General features: G+C 43.4%; 1 protein-coding gene across 3 annotated transcripts in view; it reads right to left on the reverse strand.

Annotated features, from left to right (window-relative positions):
• Window positions 1-4,201: 4,201 nt before the first annotated feature.
• slc22a15 (solute carrier family 22 member 15) overlaps window positions 4,202-22,608 on the reverse strand; it is a 75,582-nt gene continuing 57,175 nt past the window's right edge. For all 3 annotated transcript variants that reach the window (XM_068052426.1, XM_068052425.1, XM_068052424.1), the window contains exons 10-12: window positions 15,150-15,222; window positions 10,001-10,165; window positions 4,202-9,141 (exon numbers count right to left, since the gene is read on the reverse strand). In XM_068052426.1, coding sequence (XP_067908527.1) covers window positions 9,121-9,141; window positions 10,001-10,165; window positions 15,150-15,222 — 259 coding nt within the window. In that variant the 3' untranslated portion in view covers window positions 4,202-9,120. The remainder of the gene's footprint in view (window positions 9,142-10,000; window positions 10,166-15,149; window positions 15,223-22,608) is intronic.

The following is a 22,608-nucleotide window of genomic DNA, read 5'->3' on the forward strand; positions in this document are numbered from 1 at the left end:
GCTCCAATGTGCTGAATGGCACTAATGCAGACTGCTTGGTTCATGTTTATCTGTTAGCATTCTTTTCCCTCAAAAACCTTGGAACATTTTTTTGTGACTAAAAAGAGTTGTTCTTGCATTCTCTGATAAGGTCCTTGATCTACACATTCCTCTCGTACAGATCCATTGGTAGCTTCAAGGTTACAACATAAGATATTGCTACTCATCATAGTTCATCCTTCTAGAGAAACACTGAACTTCAATCATCACATGTGGCTACTTCTTAAATTATTCCATCATTGCCCTACCTCTGGGTCTATTCCTGGTTAAACAATCTGAGGGAACAACTTCCTGACATCAGTTCTAGATTAACCTTTTACCACTTTGAACCCGTACCCCTTCTCCCACTGTCAGCTTTAGCAAAGCAGCGTTCTAGATTTACATTTAACATTGTTTTATTTACCTCTCAGCTGCCTCCTCTCAAGGATGTTGAGCCCAGTCTTCCCTCTGATGCTGGTGACCATCCTCGTGGCTCTTCTTTGCACCATCGCCAGGGCCCGAATGTCTCCCTCATGTCTCGGTGACGCGAACTGAATACATTACTCATGATGCGGTCTGACCAGAAAATGCACAAATTTAACTCAGATGCACCGCATTGGCTTTGTTGATTGCTGTTCCACAGTGATTGGACATGTGGAGTATAAAGTCTATTAAAACCCCTAAACTTCACCCATAGCTGTTTCAACACCATTCAGTGAGTACTTATTTCTTCCTACCTTTTCTTCCCATGTGTGGGACTGTTGGCCTTGAGCCATACACATTTAATTGTGTGTGTACTCTTAAGCAAAAATCTGAATCTACTAACGAAACAACAAATTTAACTTCCCCACACCTTTGATTTTAACACATGGTGCTTGGGAAACAAGTGCTCTATTTCCTTGCCCCTTCTAGGAGATTGCCTGTTTGTGGATATGGGTGGATGTAGGAAGTGTTTAGTCATGATGTTCCTGCCATCATGAGTGTAAGGCAAGCTCGATGGACCAGCTGGTGTTTTCCTATTGGTCATTTTCATATTTTTGGAAGTGAAGACTTTTTACTTCATTAGCTAGTCTGATGCAGGGTGCAAAACTTAACTCAGTACTTCTCAAACTGTTTTGGGTCAGACTCCAGAAAAATAATCTCACATCCACTCATACTAGATCACTGATGAGTTTTTGAATTGATCATTTTACAAAGTTTGAAAAACTTGCATTATTATTTTCCCCTCTCCTTCACTTTTGTTCTTTCTTGACAGTTTCATTTCAGTTCTTTCCTCTAGTGAATGGTAGCCAAAATGCTGCTTTGCCACAGATAATGTAATTGGATGAAACAAACTGAGGCCCAGTCTGAATGTTCAGGTGGATGAAAAATTGCCATAGATCTTTAACAAAGAGCAGGAGGCTCCCAGTATCCTGGCCAACATTTATCCCTCAAACAATATCATCACAGATTGGTTGGTCATTTATCTGCAGTTTGTGGGAATACGCTGTGAACAAATTGCCTGCCGTGGTTGTAAATATTTAAGTGACTGCACTTCAAAAGTAATTTATTGGCTGTGAACGCTTCGGTATGCTAAAGACACGAATGGTCCAAATTCATTCTTTATGCATAAATTCCAGTTCTTCATTTTTGCTTTTCTTCATTCACTCCTCTTTCCTCCATTCATTGAGCTCCATCCTCCTCATTCACTTGTGTCTCTCCCTTCTCTTCATTCCCCTTCACTTCCCATATCCAGTTCTTCAAGTTTCAGAATTCCTCCTGCGTTTGCCTTCTCACCTCCCCAATTACATCTTTCCTCCTTTCTTGCGCTCTCTCTGTCCTCTGCTTCTCCCTCGCTTCCTTTTTGATTACTTCTCCCTGTTTCTTTATGTACTGAGTTATGATGATCTGGAATGCCTGCCTGAAAGGTGGTAAAAGCAAATTCAACAGTAACTTTCAAAAGGGAATTGGATAAATACTTGAAAAGGAGGAACGTTCAGTTTTTAAGAGATACAGCACTGAAACAGGCCCTTCGGCCCACCGAGTCTGTGCCGACCATCAACCACCCACTTATACTAATCCTACACTAATCCCATATTCCTACCACATCACCACCTATCTATACGAGGGGCAATTTATAATGGCCAATTTACCTACCAACCTGCAAGTCTTTTGGCTGTGGGAGGAAACCGGAGCACCCGGAGAAAACCCACGCAGACACAGGGAGAACTTGCAAACTCCACACAGGCAGTACCCAGAATCGAACCCGGGTCACTGGAGCTGTGAAGCTGCGGTGCTAACCACTGCGCCACTGTGCCACCCTTTAGGACTGTGAGGAAAGAGCGGAGGAGCAAGCCTAATTGGATAGCTTTTTCAAAGAGCCAGCACAGTTGCATTGGACCAAATGGCTTCCTTCTGTGTTGTATTATATGATTTCTCTCTCTCTTCCTCCCTCCTCCACTTCTCTATCTGCATCCTCTGGATCTGACAGGGTAGCTATGTATTTACAGTACTTTTTCTTTGTTGTAAAGGTAGATAAAGGATCTAAAAGCAGTCCAACACAAGCTTCAGGTTTTCTCCAATAAAGACAAACAATTAAAAAAAAATCTTCAAGCATTTGCTTGTTTCTTAAAATGATGCAGTTTCATAGGTTGAAACCTTTGCTCCTGGTAAACAGAAAGTAGCCTTGAAGTGTACCTTGGGGTAGAGATATTATACATGGTGAATGGGAAGCTTAAATGGTCTTGATTTTATAAATCCAAATGGAATTAAGCCCTTATTATGAAACCACTGAATTATATAATTTAAATATTTAATTCAGCAACTTGCACCTTTAATGTAGTAAAACTGTTTCCACAGGAGCGGTAATCAAACAAAATGTAGCACCAAGCCGCAAAGGAGACAATAGGACAGATGACCAAAATCTTAAAGGAGGAGAGAGGAGGAGGGGTTTAAGGGAGGAAATACCAGAGCTTAGGGCCGAGGTGGCTGAAGACAGGGGAGTCAGTGATGAAGCAATTAAAATCAGGAATGTGCAAGAGGCCAGAATTGGAGGAACGCAGATATCTTGGGGGGCAAAGGGGTTGCAGGGCTGGAGACCTACAACCCCTTTGAAAACAGGGTTTCACAGGACCCTATATTTCAGGTGTTACTAGATTTTGATCGCACATCTACACTTGTAATAAATTAGAGTTATACTGTCTGGTCAAGTGTATTTCGCCATCAATATACTACAGCTGTAAACAGAGGACTGTAATAATAGTGCCATCATTCCGTCTGGCGTATCAATTTAAATTTGTTTTAAAGAAGCTTTTTTTTAATGAAGTTCAAACTGTTACAAATTTACCATCTGCCTTAGTGCAAACCTGCCATGATGGTGGTGTAGAAGGTCCTGGAATACAGAAATACAGGATGGCAGCCTTTTTCAGAGCTGTACACTGAGCCAGTAAGATTACCTCAATCTTCACAATTGGCAGCATGTGTGTGCTGTAAATTGACACACTGCAAACTGTATTGTCACTTCAACAAGACACTGTTTAAACAGACAATGAAAGGACTTACGGTGTTAGCTGTGGCTCAGTGGGTAGCACTCTGACCTGAGTCAGAAGGCCATGGGTTCAATTCTCACTCCAGAGGCACAAGCACAAAAATCTGAGTTGATACTCCAGAGAAGTACAGAGGAAATACTGCACTGCTGGAGCAGCCATCTTTTGGATGAGACGTTAAACCGAGGCTCCGTCTGCACACTCAGGGAGACATACAAGATCCCACTGCAATATTTCAAAGAGCAGGGAAGTTCTCCCAACTGTCCTGGCCAATATTTATTGCTCAACCAAAATCAATGAAATAGATTATCTGCTCATTATCACATTGCTGTTTGTGGGAGCTTGCTGTGTGAAAATTGGCTGATCACATTTACTATAGTAAAACAGTGACGACACTTCAAAAGAAATTCATCATCTGTAAAGCACTTTGGGATGTCCTGGGTCATAAAAAGTACAATACAAATGGAAGTTCTTGCTTTCTTTAACTGTTGATCAACTACAAAGCCTACAGCAGCATTCCAAATTATACTCAGTTCATGTATTTATCATCAGAACATGTGAGTCACATATTACAAATTAATAACAAGAGCTTGTCTCTTTGAAAATACTGACAGAACATATTTTGGACAATGAGAAAATAAGTGAACATAACAGCAGCGCAGCGGGTAATTATTTTATTTGGTGTCACACATCATGGTACAGCTACACACATGGCAGATTTTCACCATATAAAAATGAAGCACAATGCAATCTGGATTGACGGACACCAAGCTCACAAAATTAGCGTGTAAAGACCTCACATTTGCGAGGACTGGCCAAACAAAATAACCCACAATAGCTTTGAAACAGAAGGACATGAAGCTGTCAAGAATGTTCAAATTATTAGCAACGTCAGTGAGAGAACGAGATTCCCAGCTTGCCATCAAAGGATGGTGTCTACAAAGGGTGGCCCTTCCACGACGCCAGTTTAACATCCAGCCAACATTTGAAAGTCCACCCCCACCCTGTTGCAAAGCAAGATCTGAATTGCTGCTTTATTTGGCTAGTAGGGAGGCGTGGAGATCTTTGATGATTAGTTTGGTTAATGTCTCCCTTGCACTGCCACAAAGACCCTACTCAAGGAACAAAAAGTGACAACCCACATTTTGGGTGTAAGTTATCAGGGCCAGTATATACACTGCAAATAACAGTGTGACTGCTTGGATACAGCTGCACATTATAGAGATCAATGGTTAACCGCTGATGGAGTGGAATGCTCTGCTAAACAGCTACAGTACTTCATGCTCTAATTTCAAACAACTAACAAGTTCAGGGAAACCTCCTGCTTCCCTGAAGTGACTTTTTTTTTCATTTTCAGCTCCCACATGGATACTGAAACACAAGTTACAGTAATAAAATCACTAATAGTTTTATTACAGTAACATTTACTCTAAACTACTGAAGCAGATATGTGCAAGATAACATTTGAATAAGAAAACACTTTGCCTGCACTTGTCCAGTTGTTCCCTTTTTCTCCTATTCATATTGTTCTATTTTTATCAAACGTGGCATCATACTCGTTCCTATTAATTCCAACCTGATTCTCCTCCTTGTTTTGACTCCCATTTCCTCCCTATTGCTCTTCTGTCCTATCCTGGAAGTTCTGACTCTTGGACTACAGGGTTGTCAGGTCAAGCAGTCTTCCATCTCCCCACCCAAGTAGCTATCAGGTAAACGATCATCACTGGTAAGCTCAAAAGGTGAACACTGGTCAGCTGTTCAGTCATGAAAGGCTTCACAGTTGCGCCCAATTCCTGTCCACAACCAGTGTCTGCTCGTGCAGTTTTCACCAGGAATCACTGAATAGCATTCAGGATCAGGAACCATGGCTAATTTCCCCTTTCCCTAGACCATTTATCACCACCTATTGTTGCCCTAGCAGAGATTAGCCACATTAGCTCAGGCTGAGATTTTCCACTCTCACATCAGACTCTGCCTCTCGTCACTATCTTTCTACTTTTTTTAAAGATCAAAATCCTTCTTTTGCGAGCTCCCACTCTCTCTTTTCAAGATCATTGTGCCTTTTTAAAAATAAAAGGTTTCATTGGCTCAGAGAGGTTCTTGCCACAGAAAACCCACATAATTCACTGCTAATAACTCAAAGTCTTCCTTGCACCTTAAAAAACAATGTAGCAACCTTGAGTTTTATTTTTAAAAAAAACAAAAATGGAATTATGCAATGGAAATGACAGCAAGCTAGGAGTTTAGTGCAAAGATACTGAATAATCAGTAGGATTGAGTGAAGCAACTTTGAATAATGAGTAGACTGCATCTGTGTTAATACACAGTGTAAAATGAAAGCTACATCCAAAACTACAAAGTCTCGTCATTGCCAAGGCAACTGCAGCCAAGCAACACCTGGATGATCAAATCCATCCATGCAGCTGGGGAAGTGTTAAATTTAAACATAAACTATGTGTGTTTAAATAATCATTTTTTGATTGAACCCCAGCAAAATGCAAAATATCAGGGGTGGGTGGTAATGTGGAGAAATCAGTTCTGCCATGATCTTATTGAACAGCGGAGCAGGCTGAAGGGGCCGAGTGGCCTACTCCTGCTCCTAACTCGTACGTTCGTAAAACATTCAATTTATTTGCATCATCCCTTTGAATAGCGTTTTGTACAGTATTATGATTATTCTAAATAACTACAAACACCTGACAACACTGGCATGAGGGCTCTGGGCCTCACCAGCTATGCAGCAGCGGCCCTTGAACTTTCCTACCATCCAACTGGATCATTCTGCTGGAGTTGATTTTTGGCAGGGGTGGGCAATGGGAGTTTGTTCAACGGCTCCAGAGTTCGGAGGAGGCAGTCTGGTCACTTAAACATCCTGCCAGTTGGCAGGAGAGGGGGACTGGGTCACTGGATCCACCTGCTGGAATGTGGGGAAACTGGATCATCCTGCCAGAGTCGGGATGTGGGCGAGTTTGGTCACTTGATCATCCTGCCAAGGTCGGGACGTGGTGAAGTTTGGTCACTGGATCATCCTGCCAGAGTCGGGATGTGGGGGAGTTTGATCACTGGATCATCCTGCCAGAGTCGGGATGTGGACAAGTTTGGTCACTTGATCATCCTGCCAGAGTCGGGATGTGGGCGAGTTTGGTCACTGGATCATCCTGCCAGAGTCGGGATGTGGGGGAGTTTGGTCACTGGATCATCCTGCCAGAGTCGGGATGTGGGGGAGTTTGGTCACTGGATCATCCTGCCAGAGTCGGGATGTGGGGGAGTTTGGTCACTGGATCAACCTGCCAGAGTCGGGACGTGGGGGAGTTTGGTCACTGGATTATCCTGCCAGAGTCGGGACGTGGGGGAGTTTGGTCACTGGATTATCCTGCCAGAGTCGGGACGTGGGGGAGTTTGGTCACTGGATCATCCTACCAGAGTCGGGATGTGGGCGAGTTTGGTCACTGGATCATCATGCCAGAGTCGGGATGTGGGGGAGTTTGGTCACTGGATCATCCTGCCAGAGTCGGGATGTGGGGGAGTTTGGTCACTGGATCATCATGCCAGAGTCGGGATGTGGGGGAGTTTGGTCACTGGATCATCCTACCAGAGTTGGGATGTGGGGGAGTTTGGTCACTGGATCATCCTACCAGAGTTGGGATGTGGGCGAGTTTGGTCACTGGATCATCCTACCAGAGTTGGGATGTGGGCGAGTTTGGTCACTGGACCATCATGCCAGAGTCGGGATGTGGGGAGTTTGGTCACTGGATCATCCTGCCAGAGTCGGGATGTGGGGGAGTTTGGTCACTGGATCATCCTACCAGAGTTGGGATGTGGGGGAGTTTGGTCACTGGATCATCCTGCCAGAGTCGGGATGTGGGGGAGTTTGGTCACTGGATCATCCTACCAGAGTTGGGATGTGGGCGAGTTTGGTCACTGGATCATCCTGCCAGAGTCGGGATGCAGGGGAGTTTGATCACTGGATCACCCTGCCAGAGTCGGGATGCAGGGGAGTTTGATCACTGGATCATCCTGCCAGAGTCGGGATGTGGGCGAGTTTGGTCACTGGATCATCCTGCCAGAGTCGGGATGCAGGGGAGTTTGATCACTGGATCATCCTGCCAGAGTTGGGATGTGGGGGAGTTTGGTCACTGCGTCTCAGCACACTCTCAAACACAGAATCTGAAATGTTCCACAATGCATCACGAACAAAATGTGTGAGCACAGAACAGGCTTTTCTTTCTGTATAAATAGTTCCGTGCACCGTCCTTGCATGTCTGATGGTTGTAAACCAATCCCACCTGCCATCAATCCTCAAGAAAATTCACAACGCAAAGAACAGGAGCAGAGGAAATGAAAACATATTCAGACAAATCATCGGCAACACTGAAGTGAGTTCGCATCCTGTTGCTGGGTGGTGTTATTCAACTGCAGTTAAATGCTGCAAACTAAACATTTTACATACATTTCCACAATAAATATTGCACATCAAATGTGGACCATTAGCAAATCTATTAAAATACATTCGACATCTAAAGGGACACATGTGAAAAGGCATCACATGTTGGTGTGCACAGCGCACTAAAGGGAAAGTGTAACAATACACAGCCTGAATACAGAAATTTGATGGTTTATGGTTTCAGAGATGAAGTATAGTTGAAAAGATTTCATCTCATCAATAATTGAAGCATTACAGATTTATCTTCTGGTTTTGTTAAAAATGTTGGAACAATAAGTCATTCAAATTGGACATCACAATCCAATCCGCTTGAATCTACACCATTTCTGAGACGCAAACGGCAAAGGAATGAGTAAAATGCCAAGACACACATTGCACCTGCAAGACAAAGTAAATTTTATCCAGGGACGCTCTTCTATAAACTACAGAGCTGTAGCATTTAGGGCTTCTTAATACGAAAGTTCAAGATTGAAGCAGAGCAGAATGAATGGAAACAGAGATCCTTAAAACAACATCCTTTCAGAAATGACGAATGTGTAAACAGGGAGTCTTCAAAGAACAGAGAGATGAAAGTATGTCCAATACACACAACTCATTATAAGGCTCTCAGTCATAATGCAAGTTGTATTAAAAGGTTAATGGAGCTTAGCTCTCAGGTTTCAAAGTTACTTTTTATGTTAAAGGTCATAACTTGTCACCGAAGGTCTTATGAAAGTGAAGGCCTGTGAATAAATCCAATGTATCAAAATTTTGCCGAGAAGATTAAATCACTCAGATAATGCAGCACTATTATACTTTGAACGGTAGGTCGCCAAAGGTAAAAATACTTGTAAAACTGTACAATTAGAAATGTAAATAACAGTAATTCTCAGTTCCTTGTTATCCAAAAAACGTTTGTAAATCTTTCTTGCTTAAGGAAGTTTTCCCTTAGCCAGCAGCTGTGTGCTGTCACCTTGAATAACCAACTAATCTTAAAATGCACCATTTCAAAGCTTCTTTGAACTAGTTACAAATCTCTCATAGCAGCTTCTAAAATTTCGATGTGCAACTCTGAGGACTCATCTCAAAACACTTCCCTTACACCTGTTGGATTATCCTTTTAGCTCCAGCAGTCCTTCGTTAAGCCTCCGATCTTCATGACTGTGATACAACTCCCTGTCAAATTAATGGAAAATATGCCGACAAATCATTCACAAAGCACAATTTGACAAAGTTTAAAATTATTACTTAATTACAATAACTTGCATTCATATTAGATCTTTAACGTAGTAAAATGTCCCAAGGTGCTTCACAGGAGTGTTATCAAACAAATCTAACTTCAAGCCACAAAAGGAGCTATGAGGACAGGTGATGAAAAGGTGGTTTTAAGGGAGGCCTTAAAGGAGGAGAGGGGTAGACAGGCAAAGGGTCTTGGGGAGCACATTTCAGAGCTTAGGGCCTAGGTCTAGAGAACTGAAGGTCGCTAATGGTGGAGCAAAGAAAATCAGAGATGCGCAAGTGGCCAGAAGAGGAGTGCAGAGATCTCGAAGGGCTGTAGGAGAGCTGCAGCTTACAGAGATAGGGAGGGGCAACCCTATAGATGGATGTGAACACAAGGATGACAATTTTAAAATCGAAGCTTTGTTGGACTGGGAGCCACCGTAGGTCAACGATCATAGGGGTGATGCTCAAAGGCCCTTAAACAAGTAAAATTAGTGGAAACGCGCCATGGTGATTAATTCAATTTGGGGCGTGGCCAACTTAGTGGGCGGGGTCTGCTTCTAGCAGGCCATTCTTGAAACCAGCGCAAAAGATCGTGGAAACACGGTATCAGCTGGACATATCTTGCGTTTGATATTCCACAATCTTTTGAGCTGGTTTGAACAATTTTGGGTGAATTTTGTGAGCAGAAACTCTATCCCTCTGTGTTGAGAATAATATGGTTAATAGATTAGATCCAGAGGCAGCTAGAAAAGAAAGTTTCACTTTGTCTAAAATTTGTCAAAATGAAATGTAAGTACAAACTTGAACTCACTTTTTTCCTTTTGTCTTCAAGCCTCTGGTAGGCTGGAGTGTGAAGATCCTCTATTGACTCTGCAATTGGTTTATTTAATGTTTCTGGGAGAAGGAGTCCCAAGAATCCTCCTGACATTCCAGCAATCCCAAATACGATGAATGGCATAGATGGATTCAGAGACCTCTGTAACACAAGAATCCTCACTTCAACATAAGCTTGAATGCATAGTGTTGCAGAAAGACATAGGAATATAGGAACAGAGGTAGGTCATTTAACCTCTCGAGTCTGTTGCACCATTCAGTGATATCAACTGCCATTTGTGGAAGAGTGTTTCAAACTTCCACCACCTTTTGTGCGCAGAAGTGTTTCCCAATTTCACTCCTGAAAGGTCTGGCTCTAATTTGTAGACTATGCTCCCTAGTCCCTGATCCCTAACCAGCAGGAATAGTTTCTATCTACCCTATCTGTTCCAGTTAATCTTGAAAACTTCGTTCATATCACCCCTTAACCTTCTAAATTTCACAGAATACAACCCTGGATGTGTAATCTCTCCTTGTAATTTAACCCTTGGAGTCCAGGTATCAAGATTATGACAGGCTCAGGTGTTAGACAAGGAAAAACTGCTCCCATTAACGAATGGTACAGGACTAGGGGACACAGATTGAAGATTTTGGGCAACAGATACAGCAGAAATATGAGGAAGAACCTTTTTACGCAGCGGGTGGTAATGACCTGAAGCTCAGGATCCACAAGGGTGGTGGAAGCGGAGACAATCAATGACTTCAAAAGGAAATTGGATGGCCACTTGAACAAAATAAACTTACAGGGCTACAGGAATTGAGTGGAGGAGGGGGACTGACTGGATAGCACTGTGGAGAGCCGGCATGGACTCGATGGGCCGTAAATGACTCTATGACTCTAAATCTACACTGTATACCTTCCAAGGCCAATACATCCTTCCTAAGTTGTGGTGCCAGTAACTGTCCTACATTAATGACTTAGACTGTAGCTGTTCCAGTACAGCTTCAACACTGGCATCTACCTGGTAATGTAGAAAATTGCCCAGGTATGTCCTACTGTTTGAAGAGAGTTTCAAACTTCCACCACCCTTTGTGCTCAGAAGTGTTTCCCAATTTCACTCCTGAAAGGTCTGGCTCTAATTTGTAGACTATGCTCCCTAGTCCCTGATCCCTAACCAGCAGGAATAGTTTCTATCTACCCTATCTGTTCCAGTTAATCTTGAAAACTTCGTTCATACCACCCCTTAACCTTCTAAATTTCACAGAATACAACCCTGGATGTGTAATCTCTCCTTGTAATTTAACCCTTGGAGTCCAGGTATCAAGATTATGACAGGCTTAGGTAAGTTAGACAAGGAAAAACCCTCCAGTATTTGGCAGACGTTTACAAATGGTACCTAGTAAACGATAAGCCGCAAGGCAACTTCAGGAGGGGGGGGCTGGCAGGGTGATGGGTATGGGAGGGTTTTACTTTGAGTACCTGTCGCTTGATGATTGGGCAATTGGAATTGAAGTGATTGACATAGAACACTCACCAGCCCCTCGAAATAAAGTATAGAAACAGGGGCTGGTTAGCTCATAAAAACTGAAGCCCCCGAGACCAAAGAGACCACCAACAGTATCGCGTGCCTCATTTGTCGGGAAGACTGTCACCACCGTTCTGCCCCACTATATGATTGGGATCGGTAAACCGTTCAACCTGTCATGGGTCATGTGTCTTTTTTGTCTATTTAGCTTATGCATCATCATATTTAAACTGCTGCTTCTTAATAGACTACTTTAAAACCACCTATGACATCGACCCTCTTCTTTGGGTATCTGTGACTCCCGAACCTAAAACGTACAGTAGCAAGAATAGAAAAGCAGAATTTTGTTTTAAAAAGGCATGAAGTTTCTATATGCGGATGTTCAGAGGGACTTGGGTGTACTCGTACAAGGAACACAGAAAGTTAGCAAGCAATTAGGAAGGCAAATGGCATGCTGGCCTTTATTGCAAGGGGACTGGAGTACAAGAAACGGGAGGTCTTGCCACAGTTGTATCAGGCTTTGGTGACACCACAGCTGAAGTACTTTGCACAGTTTTGGTCTCTATATCTAAGAAAGGATATATGTGCACTGGAGGTGGTACAGCGAAGATTCACTAGATTGGTTCCTGGGATGAGAGGATTGTCCTATGGTGACAGGCTGAGTAAACTGGGCCTGTATTCTCTGGAATTTAGAAGACTAAGAGGTGACCTCGTCGAAACAAAAGATTTTGAAGAGGTTTGACAGAGTAGACAGAGAGATTGTTTGCACTGTCTGGGGAATCTAGAACACGGGGGCACAGTCTCAGGATAAGGAGTTGATCATTTAGGATTGAGATGAAGTGAAATTTCTTCACTCAGAGGGTTGTGAATCTTTGGAATTCTCTACCCCAGAGGGTTGTTGATGTTCCATCTTTGGGAATACATTCAAGGGTGCGATAAATAAATGTTCGATCTCTCAGAGAATCAAGGGATATGGGGAGAAGGTGGGAGAGTAGAGTTGAAGCAGAAGATCGGCCATGATTGTACTGAATGGCGGCACAGGTTCAAAGGGCCGTGTAGTCTACTCCTGCTCTTATTTCTTATGTTCACAGTATTCCGGGTATGGTCTACCCAAGGTTTTTTTTTTATAGCTGAAGCAAGACTTCCACCCCCTTGTATTCTAGTCCTTTAGATATCAGGGCCAGCATTCCGTTCATTTTTTTGATTATTTTACATTCCCGTTCATGACATTTTAATGATTATGTATCAGGAGCCCCAAATCTCGAAAGGCCTCCACCGTTTCTAGCTTTTCACCATTTAGAAAGTACTCTGTTCCATCGTGTTTAGGTCCAAAGTGGATGATCTCAGATTTGCCAACAGTGAAATCCATTTGCCACAGTTTTGGCCATTCATTTAATTGATCAACATTTTTTTGTAATTTTATGCATCCATCTACACTGATTACAATTCTTATCTTAGTGTCATCTGCAAATTTGGACATGTAGCTTTCTATCCCATCTAAGCTGTCAGTGAATACAATGAATAGTTGAAGCCCCAACACAGATCTTTGCAGAATACCACAGTCACATCCTGTCAATTAGAGTACCTGCCCACTATCCCTACTCTCTCCTGTCACTCAGCCAATTTCCAAACCAGGTCAATAATTTGCCCTCAATTCCTTGAGCTTCAACTCCAGCTAACAGTTTCTTATGAGGGACTTTATAAAATGCCTTCTGGAAATCTATATAAATTACATCCACAGACATTCCCCTGTCCACTACTTCAATCACCTCTTCAAAACATTTAATCAAATTTGTCAGCTGTGACCTACCTTATACAAATCCATAATAAAAACAGAAAGTGCTGGAAATGCTCAGCCGGTTTGGCAGTGTCTGTGGAGAGAGAAATAGAGTCTGTGACCTTTCATCAGTTCTGACATTAACTCTGCTTCTCTCTCCACAGATGCTGCCAGACCTGCTGAGTATTCCAGCAATTTCTGTTTTTATTTCAGAATTCCAGCAACCGCAGTATTTTGCTTTTATTTTACAGAGCCATACTGGCTTTCTCTGATCAGCTGAAAGTTTTTAAGGTATTCAGTCACCCTATCTTTAATGATAGACTGTAGCAATTTCCTGACAACAGGTGTTAGGTTAACCGGTCTATAATTTCCTGGTTTCCCTCCGTCACCTTTCTTAGTGGAGCGACATGAGCAATTTTCCATTGTAAAGGAATGGTTCCCGAATCGGGAGAACTTTGGAAGATTATAGTTAGAGTACCTGCAATGTTCTCACCTACTTCCTTTAAAACCCTGGGATGGAAACCATCTGTTCCTGGGTCTGAGATGTTATTAATATAACATGCTGAAGGTCGCAGCTGCTACAATATTTTGTCAGATTACTTCGTATGGTATTAATAGAAAATAATTCTATCACTAATGCTTTAAAGGGGACATTTCTATGACAATGCAACAATGAAATATTACATCAGTGGTGTTACAAAACTCTTTACAAGAAGAATTAAACCAGAGATCACAGAGAAATATTATTGCCCAGTGAGATTAAAATCTAGTAACAATTATAAGACAAATATACCATAAGCATTTATCAGCTGAATGGAACATCCTGCCCAATAATACTGGTCAGGAACACATTGCTGAGATCAGAGAAGGACCTTCTACAGATGGTATGATTCCAGGATTTTTTTTTAAATAAAGCTGTGAGTGGAAGCGAGTACAATGAAATAAATCTGCTGTCAAGCATCATGTTCAGGTGGAAAAAAACTGCTGCAAGTTCACTCAAGCTGTTTACCATGTTATCCAAACCACATGAGATGTACACTGAATTACATTATCTAATTAAATGGCAGCAGTTAACTTACGATTAATTTGTTCTGATTTTAACAGATCTCCAGTAAATAGGAAAATTGCATCAGAATAGCGCACCTCACAAAAGCTACAAAGTCTGTGAAATTACACTGTGGCATAAATGGGTATGAACATAATGCATTTTTATGATATTCTTTGCTACTTCAACAATCATAGAATCACAGAATCTTACAGGAGGCCATTCAGCCCATCATGCATGCACCAGCTCTTTGAAAGCTAACCAATTAGTCCCGCTCCCTTACTCTTTCCCCATAGTCCTGGAAGTTTTTGCACCACCTTTTCAGGCAGCACATTCTGCGTCTCTCTGCTTAACATAACTCTTCCATTATTTCCTTCATGGTTCTTTTGCCAATAAAATCTGTGTCTTCTGGTTATCGACTCTCCTGCAGAGGAATCAGTTTCTCCCTGTCTGCCCTATCAAAGTCTTTCATACTTTTCAACACTTCAATGAAATCTCCCCTTAATCTTCTCTGCCCTAAGGAGAACAACCCCAGCTTATCTATAAGTCTCTCCACATATCTCAAGTCCCTCTACCCAGTACCAATCTAGTAAATCTCCTCTACACCCTTCCCAAGGCCTTGACATCCTTCCCAAAGCGTGGTGCCCAGGATTGAGCATAATACTCCAGCTGAGGCCTAAACACTAATCTATTTATTTTAAAAGGAATTTCATACTGAGTTCAATGCCCATATGCTAAGGTCCCACAGAGCAAGTTCAAGGCAATGTCTGCATAAAAAGAAAAGTTAGTTGAGACTAACCAGCGATGGTACAAATGGAGCCAGAATCCCACCAATTCTGCATGACATTGAGCAGATTCCTAATCCAGCATTCCTGTATGAAAGAAACCACATGTGTTCATTGCAGGCTTAAAAATCAAACTGTACAAAGTTTGAGAGCTCAATTGCAAATCAGATGGTAGAGAGTGCTGCCCTCCCCAACGTCGAAATATCTCAACCTGGAGGACAATACATCAACGTTCTGGCTTCAAAATCTAAGTTAGAAATCTGATCAGTAATTTATGTTCTAACCACACACAGATACTTACTGCAGATCCTGTTTCAGACATCTGGGTTTGGACCTCTGTATGGAATTAAAAGATAACTAACTACCTCCCCTAGCCCGTACACTGCAGAGAAAAACACCAGCTTAAAACCACAGATGGGGAGGGGTTTGTCACATGACAGTCACTCAGTGATTCAAACATAGCAGTTAGCAATATTTCTCTGCTTGCTGAAAAGAACAGGTCATTCCTTTAAACTTCCCGGGTCTTGTTCTTGCTGGGGAATTAAGAGACATTTTGTCTCCCTCCTCACAAGCATTACAGTGTTGAAAATTAGGTAGCCATCTTAAACTGCCAGCAAAATCATCCTTTTAGCTGGTCTTTTAAAATGTGTTTTTAAAAAAAATATAAATTCACATCTCCAGTCAGTGGATTAAAGAAAATTATCATTCAACGAAGCACATTGCCCTAACAACTCTAAGCCTCTTCGAAAATGCGCCCCCCCCCCCCCCCCCCACTTGGAGGGTAGGGTTGACAAATTGGCCATTTAAATCCCATTCCAGTCTCCACATGAAGAAGCCACAGAGTAAACACTGGGGGGGGGGGGGGGGGGGGGGGCGGGGGGGGAATGGGAGGAGAAGGGGTAAAAAATTGTCAGATTGTTCCTTCAAGACCATTAACAAAAGCTCTGTCTATTAGTGAAAACTATGCTGTTTTACCATTTAATACCCTTTTTAAAATTTTCTACAGAATTGTGGGAAACACTGGTTTCTTGCAGTATGCAACCGAGCTAGATCACAGATGCAGCTGAAGAACTGGTTTCCCACTCAAAATTGTTCAGAGAGAGAGAGATCACAGCAGGAGCAGAGCTTTAAAAAGCGCGCCAAAGAGTCGGAGGACAGAGAGAGGGAGGGAGGGAGGGAAGGACAGAGGGGGGAGAGCGGAAGGGAGGGAGGGGGGAGAAGAGAGAGAGAGAGAGAGAGAGAGAGAGAGGGGGAAGGGCAGAGGGGGGAGAGCGGAAGGGAGGGAGGGGGGAGAAGAAAGAGAGAGAGAGAGAGAGAGTCGACAGAGAGAGCAGGGAAACAGAAAGCGGTCGGGGTGAGTTTACCGGTAAGCTTTTCATTTAATTTCATCTAAAGCAATCAAATATAAAATAAGACTTGGTCAATTCAATAGTATATATAAACTAAAATCTAAAGCGGATTTGATAATTTATCATACTGAGTGAGAGAGACCAGGAGGGAGTGTACTTGCTCAAATTCGGACAACTTAATACATAAGCTGCATTAAGTATTATTTGGGTTTATCAGTATCCCTAAGGTTTACTAGTAGTAGTAAGGTTTATTAGAATTGGCAAGCTTTATTAGCATTGGTAAGGTCTATTACCTGTAGGAAGGTCTCCATATCTGTCTAATCAAGAAACGTATAACTTTATTTGAAGGTGGTACTAGCATTTAAAAAGCACAGTAAAATTCTACAATACGTAGGAATTAATCTCAGTTAATTAAGAAAGTAATTAAAGTAAATTAACTAACAACAAAATAAGTAATAATGGTGGGACAGGTGTTATGTTGCAGCTGTGGTACGTGGAAGCTCCCGGATGCCAAGGCCATCCAGGACAAACACATCTGCAGAAAGTATAAGCAGCTAGAGGAATTCCGGATCAGGATTACTGATCTGGAAGCCACACTGCAAACACTGAACATAAGGGAGGGGGAGAAATACCTGGACACTTTGTTCTGGAGGACAGTCACACCTCTTAGAACAGGGTCATCTATTTTGGTCTGCAGTGAGGGACAGGAGGATCTGACCGTCAGTGAGGCAGGTAAAGGGATCCAGTAGTGGAGGAGCCTCGGACTTTACAATTGTCAAACAGTTTTGAGGTGCTCTTAATCTATGTGGATGAAAGCGAGGTCTGCAAGGTAGATGAGCAGACTGGCCATGGCACTGTGGTACGGGAAGCCATTCAAGTAGGGGTGGGGGGGGGGGGGGGGGGGGCAAAAACAAATGTAGTGGTAATAGGGGATAGTATAGTGAGGGGGATTGACACTGTTCTGTGCAGCCGAGAGTGAGAGTCCAGAAGACTGTGTTGTCTGCCAGGTGTCAGGGTTTGGGACATCTGCTCAGGGCTGGACAGGAATTTGGAGTGGGAGGGGGAGGATCCAGTTGCTGTGGTCCGTGTAGGTACCAACGACATAGGTAGGACTAGGAAAGAGGTTCTGCTTAGACAGAATGAGGAGTTAGGCAAGCGAGTTAGAAGAGCAGAACCTCAAGGGGAATAATCTCTGGATTATTACCTGAGCCTTGGTGAGATCGATGAAAGCAACGTATAAGGGCATCTGTTGTTCGCGGCATTTCTCCTGTAGTTGGCGAATGGAGAACAGCATGTCAATGGTGGATCTCTCTGCTCGAAAGCCACACCGTGCCTCAGGGTCGACACACTCAGCCAGCTTCTGGAGCCTGTTTAAAACGACTCGAGCAAAGACTTTCCCCACTATGCTGAGCAGGCAGATTCCACGGTAGTTGTTGCAGTCACCGCGGTCACCCTTGTTCTTGTAGAAGGTGATAATAGCGGCATTGCGCATGTCCTGTGATACTGCTCCCTCATCCCAGCACAGGCAAAGCAGTTCATGGAGTGCTGAGAGTACAGCAGGCTTGGCACTCTTGATTATTTCAGGAGTAATGCCATCCTTCCCAAGGGCTTTCCCACTGGCTAGAGAATCAATGGCATCACTGAGTTCCGATTTTGTTGGCTGTTCGTCCAGCTCATCCATGACTAGCAGAGACTGGGCTGCATTGAGGGCGGTCTCAGTGACAACATTTTCCCTGGAGTACAGTTCTAGGTAGTGCTCCACCCAGTGATCCATTTGCTTGCATTGGTCAGTGATCGTGTCCCAATTTAGACTTGAGGGGGGCGATCTTCCCAATGATTGGCCCAAAAGCTCTCTGAATGCCATCATACATTCCACTGATGTTTCCGGTGTCGGAGGCCAGCTGAATACGACTGCATAGGTGTTGCCAGTAGTCATTTGCGCAGCGCCTGGCTGTTCTTTGTGTAGCGCTTCTGTCTACTTTAAGTGCTACGGATGTTAACTCGCTGGGGGATTTCTTGTAGTTCAACAGTGCAATGCACTTAGCGGCTATGACAGGTTCCAGCTCTTCAAAGTGAGATTGAAACCAGTCTGCATTCTGCTTCTCATGTTTGCCATAGGTGGTCTCTGATGTGGGCCCACTTGGTCTCTGCATCCCCTGCAGGAGTGTTTTGAAGGGCTTTTTCAAGTGAATTTTGAAACTTATGTAACAGCTGTGGATAAGAAATTCTGTTAGTGTTGATGCGTGGGCGGCCCTTCTGCTTGGAGTTATGCAGCTTCTTTGGTTTGAGTCTAACTTTGCTGCACACTAGGGAGTGGTCAGTGTCGCAGTCCGCACTGTGGAAGCTGCGTGTGATTTGAACGCTGTTTAAAGAGGCTCGCCTTGTGACGATGAGGTCCAGCTGGTGCCAACGACGTGATCTTGGGTGTCTCCATGAAACCTGGTAACAGCGTTTAGTATGAAAGAACAAGTTGGTGATGCAGAGGTTGTGATAAGTACACAACTCCAGCAGTCTCTGTCCATTCTCATTCATCCTTCCAATGCCAAAGCGCCCAAGGCAGGAGGGCCATGAGTCATGGTCGGCCCCAACCCTGGTATTAAAGTCCTCCAGCAGGAACAAATGTTCGGTATTGGGAATGCTACTAATGATATTATGGAGTTCCTCGTAGAACTGGTCTTTAACTTCAGGTGGGGAGCACAGTGTTGGAGCATAGATGCTGAGTAGGTGTACTGGACCAGAGGCGGTGAGCAGTCGGATGGGCAGTATGCGTTCCGAGCCATTTGAAGGTGGCTCTATCATGCTGAGCAAAGAGTTTCTGATGGCGAAGCCCACTCCATGCTGTCTTGGTTCTTCAGGATTCCTACCCTGCCAGAAGAAGGTGTAGTCTTGCTCTAATTTTCCTCCACACAAGATCAACCTTGCCCGTCTAAGAACGAAGACCAAAGTACGGAAGGTCACCAGGGAACTCCTCTTTGCTGACGATGCTGCAGTAACATCCCACACAGAAGAGTGTCTGCAGAGACTCATCGACAGGATTGCGGTTGCCTGCCATCAACCTCAAGAAAACGAACATCATGGGACAGGACGTCAGAAATGCTCCATCCATCAATATCGACGACCATGCTCTGGAAGTGGTTCAAGAGTTCACCTACCTAAGCTCAACTATCACCAGTAACCTGTCTCTCGATGCAGAAATTAACAAGCGCATGGGAAAGGCGTCCGCTGCTATGTCCAGACTGGCCAAGAGGGTGTGGGAAAATGGCGCAGTGACAAGGAACACAAAAGTCCAAGCGTATCAAGCCTGTGTTCTCAGTACCTTGCTCTATGGCAGCGAGGCCTGGACAACGTATGTCAGCCAAGAGCGACGTCTCAATTCATCCCATCTTCGCTGCCTCCGGAGAATCCTTGGCATCAGGTGGCAGGACCATATCTCCAACGCAGAAGTCCGCGAGGCGGACAACATCCCCAACATATACAACCGACTGAGCCAGCGGCGCTTGAGATGGCTTGGCCATGTGAGCCGCATGGAAGATGGCAGGATCCCCAAGGACACACTGTACATCAAGCTCGTCACTGGTATCAGACCCACAGGCCGTCCCTGTCTCCACTTTAAAGACGTCTGCAAACGCGACCTGAAGTCCTGTGACATTGATCACAACTCATGGGAGTCAGTTGCCAGTGATCACCAGAGCTTGCGGGCAGTCATAAAGGCGGGGTTAAAGAGTGGCGAGTCGAAGAGACTTAGCTGTTGGCAGGAAAAAAGATAGATGCGCAAGGGGAGAACCGACTGTGTAACAGTCCCGACAACCAATTTTATCTGCAGCACCTGTGGAAGAGTCTGTCACTCTAGAATTGGCCTTTATAGCCACTCCAGGCGCTGCTTCACAAACCACTGACCACCTCCAGGCGCTTACCCATTGTCTCTGAAGACAAGGAGGCCAAAGAAGAAGAAGATTAGCTGAGCCACGTGTCAATTGACAGAGGGCACATAAGATTAATGAAATGAATACGTGGCTCAAAGACTGGTGTGGGAGAAGTGGGTTTAGGTTCATGGGTCTGCACCGTTGGGACCAGTCTTCTAGCAAACCGTATAACTAGGCAAGTAGAGAGGGCTTTACACTAAACAAGGGGGGAGAGGGATCAAGCTTGGGTAGATGTAGCAAATCAAGGAATGGAATCAAGGCAGGAGAGCAGAATAGTTATATGGGAAATAAAGGTCAGAGAATGGCAGGAAGGGACAGAGAGTAAAAAACCTAAGAACACAATAACAGTTAAGACTAGATGTCACAAAGATAACAAAAAGACTAAAGGCTCTGTATCTGAATGCACATAGCATTCATAACAAAGTAGACAAACTGATAGGACACACTGAAGTAAATAAATACGATCTGCTAGCCATTACTGAGACATGGCTTCAGGATGACAAGGATTGGGTCCTCAATACTGAGGGGCATATAACATTTAAGAAGTATAGGAAGCTAGATAAAGGTGGAGGGGTAGCACTGTTAATCAAAGATGGCACTGGTGCAATAGTTAGAGATGACCTTGGTTCAGGAGATCAGGATGTAAAACTGATTTGGGTGGAGATGAGGAATAGTAGAGGAAAGAAGTCACTAGAGGGAATGGTCTACAGGCCCCATAACAGTAACCACAATGTAGGACAAAGTATCCAAGAAGAAATATTGTATGCTTGTGATAAAGGGACGGCAATAATCATGGGTAATTTTAATCTACATATAAACTGGAAAAATCAGATTCGCAATAGTAGCCTGGATGAGGTGTTCAAAGAATGCTTTTGAGATATTTTCTTACAACAGCACGTTCTGGAACAAGAGAGCAGGTTATATTAGATTTGGTATTGTGTAATGTGACAGGATTAATTAATGACCTCAGAGTAAAGTCACCTTTAGGTAGCAGTAACCACAATATGATTGAATTTTACATCCAGTTTGAAAGAGAGAGGAGTGGGTCTAAGACAAGCATTTTAAACTTAAATAAGGGCAACTATGTGGGCTTGAAAGCTGAGCCATCTGAAGTGAACTGGGTTACTACGCTAGGAGATAGGTCATCAGAGAAGCAGTGGTAGACATTTAAGGGGATATTTCAGAATACTCAGAATAAGTATATTCCTACAATAGAGAAAAATCCTAAGGGAAGGATCCACCATCCGTGGTTAACTAAAGAAGTTAAGGAAAGCATCAAACTTAAGGAAAAAGCATATAATTGTGCAATGATGAGTGGCAGGTCAGATGATTGGTCAGAATATCAAGAACGGCAGAGAACAACTAAAAGGTTAATCAGGAGAAAGAAATTTGAGTATGAGAGGAAACTAGCTAGAAATGTAAAAATGGATAGCAAGAGTTTCTATAGGTATTTAAAAAGGAAAAGAGTTAAGTGAGTGTTGGTCCTCTGGAGAGTGAGAATGGGGAGTTAATAGCAGATAAGGAAATGGCAGATGAAATGAATAAACATTTTGCTTCTGTCTTCACTACAGAGGATACAAAAAAAATTCCAGTAATAGCTGTAAATTAGGAGGTGGAAGGAAAAGAGGAACTTGGTGAAATTACAATCACCAGGGAAGTGGTACTGAGCAAACTAATGGAGCTGCGGGCTGACAAGTCCCCAGGTCCTAATGGGCTTCATCGTAGGGTCTTGAGAGGTGACTAATGAGCTAGTAGATGCATTGGTGTTAATTTTTCAAAATTCACTAGATTCTGGAAAGGTTCCATCAGACTGGAAAGTAGCAAATATAACCCCTCTATTCAAGGCGGCAGGGAGGCAGAAAACAGGTAACTATAGGCAAGTTAGCTTGATGTTTGTCATGGGGAAGGTGTTAGAATCGATCATTAAAGAGGCTATAGCTGGGCACTTAGAAAAAATCAAGGTAATAGGGAATAGTCAGCATGGTTTTGTAAAAGGGAAATCATGTTTAACCAATTTATTGGAGTTCTTTGAAGGAGTAACATGCGCTGTGGATAATTGGGGGGCACGTTTGACAAGGTGCCACATAAAAGGTTATTGCGCAAAGTAGGAGCTCATGGTGTAGGGGATAACATATTAGCACGGATAGAAGATTGGCTGGCTGGAAGAAAACAAAGAGTATGCATAAATCCTTTTCTGATTG

Source organism: Heterodontus francisci, chromosome 20 (assembly GCF_036365525.1).
Source record: "Heterodontus francisci isolate sHetFra1 chromosome 20, sHetFra1.hap1, whole genome shotgun sequence".
Classification (NCBI taxonomy): Eukaryota; Metazoa; Chordata; class Chondrichthyes; order Heterodontiformes; family Heterodontidae; genus Heterodontus; species Heterodontus francisci.